Genomic DNA, 6,381 nt, shown 5'->3' on the forward strand with positions numbered 1-6,381 from the left:
CACCTCGTCTGGCCCGTGATGACTTTTTTCTCTTGCTGCACTCGACACCTGTATTGCCATTGTCACATAGGGCTCACATGAACATGAACATACAACATGAACACATGAACATAGGGCTCACATGACAATCTTATTTGTGAACAAAATTCAAAGCATGAACATCAGAGGGTTTTTCTTTCCTTAAAAAAAATCAAATAAGCACACCACCTTTCTTCGAACTGTTACCTCTGCTTGTCGCAGGCCCCAAACTTACTCAGCTGCTTAATATCATGGACAAAATGGGTGAGGAGACCTGGGTTTCCCGAGCCTTCGCCTGTCTGAATGCGGTTTCCGACGACAAACGAGGGGGTGGCCATGAATCTCCGACACCTTGGGACCGTGCTCGAGACTTGGCAGAGGAGGAAAGGTCCTCGGTGAGATTATGATCGAGCACACACTTCTCTGCTCTTTGGGCCGTGAGTCACTCGACTCTCCCACTGTGATCTAAGATTGTGTGTTTTGTTGTTTTACTGCACTGTGCAGGCCTCTAAAGAGCTGTTTGAAGCTTCTTCCATCACGATCTGCTTCCCTGAGGAGTCAAATGATGGCTTTGGAAGTGCAGGTATGAGTTTGTTTTGGTACTTTGTTGTGTTGCTGAAGGAGTTTGGGAACCTTGTCTTTCTTTCTTTGATGCACATCTCCACCTTTGTTTATTCTCTTGATTTCTTCATTGTTCATCCATGGTTTCTTTCCCTTAGACCTGACTGTGTCTGATGGTGAAGAGGGACGGTGTGCGACACCAGTAGTTTCCAAGCCTCTTGATGAACAGGCCTCCTTTGCTCTCGCAGATTTTACTGGTGTATATCAATTTGAACTGCATCCGCAATTGTTTCTGTCTTGGGTCCAAATAAATGGGACACATGCCCTAACGATCCATGATAAGAGCACAAACACCCGATATCATTTTGAAACACAGCCGCCATTATCCTTATGATGTGTAGTGAACACATTTACTTTGCTTTCACCGCGTGCACATTTTTTTTTTTTTTTTTTTGATACATAATCGAGGCTCGTGAAAGAGCTAACATTTATCACACAAACAAACAAACAAAGTATATAAAAAGGGGAGCGGTAGACAAGATGGGGAGAGAAGGGGAAGCACATAAACACAACATTTGAGAGCAGGGAATGTGTGGGAGGGAGAGGGCTTGGGGGGAGGCGGCGTGGGAAGGGGGGGGGGGGTGGGAGAAGTATAAATACAAGGACACCAAGGACTTTCAGGAAAGAAGTTGGTATTTCACAAAAGTGGATTTGGGGTGAAATTAGTGGGGGTAGAAAAGATCAAGTTTGGATGGGGGAAGATAAGAGATGGTGGTGAACAGCTGTTTTAAAGACCTGGAGGGAGGAGTCGGATTGAAGAGAGTGAGGGAGTTTGTTCCAGAGGCGGGAGAAAAGAGGAAGGAAGGAGTGAAGGTGAGCAGAGAGTCTTGATTTTGGCAGTTTAACCATAAGAGGGTTGCAGGCAGATCTTGTGTGACCTGTAGGAATATTTGGGGGACAGAGCCCAGAGAGAGCTGGAGGAGCAAGGCCGGAGAGGAGTCGGTTGAAGACAGAAAAACCACCAACCTGCCTGCGGTGAGTAAGTGAAAGGCCCTCGGAGGTAGCTTCATCACGGGAGCTTCCAATGATTCTGAACGCTTTGGTATCAACAGCGTGAAGACGAGCTAGGTGTGAGGCAGGAGCACCAGCCCAGAGGGGAGAGCAGTATTCCATTGAGCTGCGGATGAAAGCCTTGTATGTGGTGAGGAGCTCAGGTGTGCCAAGGAAGGACTTCGCACGACGGAGGATGCCCAGTCGGCGACTGGCTTTGGAGGCCAGATTTGAAATGTGGTTTTCCCAGGAAAGATCATGGCAGATAGTGAGACCCAAAAGCTTGAGTGACAGAACTTCTTGGAGAGGATTATTCAGAAAGTGGATGGGAGGATTGTCCAGTCTGTCTTTTCGGGGAGACATCGTAAGAGTGTGAGATTTGTCAGGATTGAAAGACATGTTCCACTTGTTTGACCAGTCTGTGATTTTGTCCAGGTCTGCAGAGAGTGAGGAGGCTGCAGACTGCTGATCTGAGGAATGAGGAATGGAGTGGCAGTGAGTAGAGTCATCAGCAAAGAGATAGAGAGGATTTTCAAGAGAGTCGGAGAGATCATTGATGAAGACCAGAAAAAGCACAGGGCCCAGAACACTGCCTTGGGGAACTCCAGCCTGAACAGGAAGAGGAGATGAGAGAAACCCATTCAGGGCCACACGTTGACTGCGACTAGAGAGGAAGTCCGCCAGCCATGCGTGGAGATTTCCATGGATACCAAAGGAGGAGAGTTTGGTGAGCAGAGCGGGGTGCCAGACCGTATCGAAGGCACGTGATATGTCGAGGGAGACAGCTCTAATTTCCTGTTTGGCATTGAGGACCTCCATCCATTGTTGAGACAGCAGAAGCAGCATGTCCAGAGTAGAGTGACCTGGTCTGAACCCAAATTGATGATCAGAGATCCAGCCATTGGAGAAGAGGAAAGATTTCATATCCGAAGCAATGATGGATTTCATGACTTTGCTGATAATTGGGAGAAGGCTGATTGGTCTGTAGTTGCTTGGATCTCTTGATTAAGCAATGGGAAGAAACCATAGAAAGCTGCTTTGTTTTGTTGAAATCACGAACGTAAAGCAAGAGAGGACTTTGGGTGTTGTTTGTACGGGTGTGCTGCTAGGTTTCAAAGAGAGCCTAAGGGTCGATGCGATGTCACAGTAGACCTATAAGTAGTGTCTGTGATGTCGAAAATGCTCTCAAAGAGCGCCATCGCAAATCGCTCAACTTTCATTCTTTAAATGAGTTAAAATACAACTCTTTGTGACGATTCTTTCAATTTGTTTAATTCGTGGATTTTCATCCTGTTTTTCCCGTTTTTCTTTGTGATTTCCGTTTGTGAAGAACGACAGGTATGAGCACTTGCCTGGGGGGAGAAATACAAAATTTTACTTTGCTTGGAGGATAAATTGAAGGCCACCTCAATGTGTTTAGTTCTTGAATTCCATTGCAGTAGGAAATGTTGAACAGTAAGTCCTTTTGATTTCTTTCACAGATGCGAGCAGAATGAGTCCTGAGGGTAGCAAATCCCTGTCCCCTACGAACCTCTGCCCAAATGTGCGACCGTACGCAGGTGCAGGGAATACTTCTGGTGGTTCTTCATCCTGCTTTGGCTTGTCGCTGCAAGGAAAAAGAGGCTCGGCAGTGACCGTGCAAAAGGACGATGAGCAGCGGGACGAATCGGAAAAGGCAGGTGTTGATAATAGGGAAGAGAAAGCCATGAGGTGGATGAAACAAGCTAGCATCTCCTCAGCCATACCTGCTTGCAGCCCTGCCCTACATTTACACCCTAATTCTAACTCTCCATTGCGAATGTCTTTGCTTAAGATCGTGCTTGAATCGGATGAAAAGGGAGACTGCCAGAGGCCTCATGATTCCGTGCGGGTGATGCACCTCTCTCCCAGCATAACAGATGTCTGTCTGGAGGATGATGTCTCTCTTCAATTCTGTTTCCTACAAACACCACAAGTAATCCAGTACCAGGTCGACTCGGGTTCCTCACATGGGCCGTTGCTTCGTCAATCATCCACAGCGCCTTCCCCTCCACGCTCGCCTCGGCACGTCGTCGGTGAGCCCTCGCCTTGCCACGACATCGGTGAGCCTTCGCCTTGCCACAACATCGGTGAGCCTTCGCCTCGCCACGACATCTGTGAGTCTTCGCCTCGCCACGACATCGGTGAGCCTTCGCCTTGCCACGACATCGGTGAGCCATCGCCCCTCCACGTCGTCGGTGACCCTTCGCCTCGCCACGTCGTCGGTGACCCTTCGCCTCGCCACGTCATCGGTGAGCCTTCGCCTCGCCACGTCGTCGGTGAGCCTTCGCCTCGCCACGTCGTCGGTGAGCCTTCGCCTCGCCACGTCGTCGGTGAGCCTTCGCCTCGCCACGTCGTCGGTGAGCCTTCGCCTCGCCACGTCGTCGGTGAGCCTTCGCCTCGCCACGACGTCGGTGAGCCTTCGCCTCGCCACGTCGTCGGTGAGCCTTCGCCTCGCCACGTCGTCGGTGAGCCTTCGCCTCGCCACGACGTCGGTGAGCCTTCGCCTCGCCACGACGTCGGTGAGCCTTCGCCTCGCCACGACGTCGGTGAGCCTTCGCCTCGCCACGACGTCGGTGAGCCTTCGCCTCGCCACGACGTCGGTGAGCCTTCGCCTCGCCACGACGTCGGTGAGCCTTCGCCTCGCCACGACGTCGGTGAGCTTTCGCCTCGCCACGTCGTCGGTGAGCCTTCGCCTCGCCACGTCGTCGGTGAGCCTTCGCCTCGCCACGTCGTCTGTGAGCCTTCGCCTCGCCACGTCGTCGGTGAGCCTTCGCCTCGCCAATTGCTTTGTATGGCACCACTTAAGCAGTTGTCTCCTCACCAATCATTCCGATCACCGTCTCAGAAATCGTCCGACAAACCGCCCGTGCAATCGCCTCGCCCGTTATTGAGCTCGCATGCCTCTTGCGGGTTATCTTGTCCGCCATCTTCTTGCAACGGTGGAACTACATTGTCGGTCTCTTCTGCACCGCCACGTATTCAGCGAAGACTGGAGCCAAGGAACCTGGAGTGCCGTGTTGAAATGATGAAGGTAAAGAATGATGAAATGATGAAGGTAAAGAATGATGAAATGATTGAGGTGAAGAATGATGAAATGATGAAGGTAAAGAATGATGAAATGATTAAGGTAAAGAATGATGAAATGATTAAGGTAAAGAATGATGAAATGAGGAAAGTAAAGAATGATGAAATGAGGAAAGTAAAGAATGATGAAGGTAAAGAATGATGAAATGATGAAGGTAAAGAATGATGAAGGTAAGGAATGATGAAATGACTAAGGTAAAGAATGATGAAATGATTGAGGTGAAGAATGATTAAATGACTAAGGTAAAGAATGATGAAATGATTAAGGTAAAGAATGATGAAATGATTAAGGTAAAGAATGATGAAATGATTAAGGTAAAGAATGATGAAATGATTAAGGTAAAGAATGATGAAATGATTAAGGTAAAGAATGATGAAATGATTAAGGTAAAGAATGATGAAATGATTAAGGTAAAGAATGATGAAATGATTAAGGTAAAGAATGATGAAATGATTAAGGTAGGGCCTTCGTGACGCAACATCTTTACATGAGCTGTTTTAATAGCAATTTGAGCAGTTGTCGTGTCGATGTTCAGGTTACCTTCAGTAGATATTTGGACACAGTTACCTAAAAGTTATTTGTTGTTTAAGAAATCCTCAACCTGTGATCACCTTTGAGAACATCAGGCTCCGAGGTATTGCCATGAGTTTGGAATTGTCATTTCCTGAGCGTTGTTTTTCTTTGTGACTGACAGAAGCACCATGATGGTTCCCTCTTTCGTTACACATACGCACCCCCAAGTGTGGAGTTGTGTGAGACTGTGTGCAGTATGAGGTAAGCTTTGACGGAGGGCTGGCGGTGGGGGGTTTAATGGAGGTGAAAGCATCAGGCAAGATGCGAATTGTGAGATGAGCATGTTGATAAAGACCTATTGGAATGGAACTTTATAAACTTCAAGTGAACAGGATCACCAAATACTTTTTGATTACCTGACAGTTATACCTTTGTATTTTTCTGCACAGGTTACCAGGTAGCTTGAGGTTGTGGGCACAGAGTGCGTTTCATCAAGAGGAGACGACGAAACATGACCAAGAGGCTTGTGACCTAATTTGAAATATTTTCTTTCTATGTCAATAGTTCAAAGTTCATCCTGTTAAACCGAAGATGCCGTCTGTGGAAAATAAATAAATAAAGTCAGCTGGGACCACCATGTGCAATGTTTCTCATAATGTAACATGTTTTAGGCCTGGGAGCGTTTCGTTTTTGTTGATGACAAAGGCACAAAAGCTTTTTGTGCTTATTTATTGTTCGTTATTATGAGTAAAATTTATTGAGATGAAGAAAAATTTGTTTAGTTTTGAAATTCCAGGTTATTTTAACAATAAAGTTATTTGGTCATCTCAACTGGATTCTCGAAGAGATGAACTTATAAAATGGGTCATGATGTCTGTCCGTCCGTCCGTTAACCTTTTTGCGACTCCTCCCTTGCTACCCGGCTGATTGATCTGAAACTTGATGCATGAATACAACAAGGTATCCCACACCTTCGATTTTTCGATTTTGGATAATGTCCTCCCCCCCCCCCCCCCCACTACAGGGGGAGGGTGAGTTACCCCCTGAAACTTCGGATCCTGACTCGTCCATTATTTACCAACCGATTGCTCTAAAACCTGACACAATCCTTCCAACTCTGTTGGCTCAGTTTT

At 47.3% G+C, this 6,381-nt stretch overlaps 1 protein-coding gene across 12 annotated transcripts in view; it reads left to right on the top strand.

Annotated features, from left to right (window-relative positions):
* The window catches only part of LOC137412527 (uncharacterized), a 149,389-nt gene extending 143,310 nt beyond the window's left edge, over positions 1–6,079 (top strand). For 4 of the 12 annotated variants that reach the window (XM_078779221.1, XM_078779222.1, XM_078779232.1 and 1 more), the window contains 6 exons: positions 241–413; positions 523–601; positions 738–836; positions 3,111–4,681; positions 5,430–5,509; positions 5,698–6,079. In XM_078779221.1, coding sequence (XP_078635347.1) covers positions 241–413; positions 523–601; positions 738–836; positions 3,111–4,681; positions 5,430–5,509; positions 5,698–5,788 — 2,093 coding nt within the window. In that variant the 3' untranslated portion in view covers positions 5,789–6,079. The remainder of the gene's footprint in view (positions 1–240; positions 414–522; positions 602–737; positions 837–3,110; positions 4,682–5,429; positions 5,510–5,697) is intronic. The other 8 variants (XM_078779225.1, XM_078779226.1, XM_078779228.1 and 5 more) reach the window with 6 other exon arrangements.
* Positions 6,080–6,381: the final 302 nt, after the last annotated feature.

This window comes from Myxine glutinosa, chromosome 5 (genome assembly GCF_964187855.1).
Source record: "Myxine glutinosa chromosome 5, kmMyxGlut1.1, whole genome shotgun sequence".
Lineage (NCBI taxonomy): Eukaryota > Metazoa > Chordata > Myxini > Myxiniformes > Myxinidae > Myxine > Myxine glutinosa.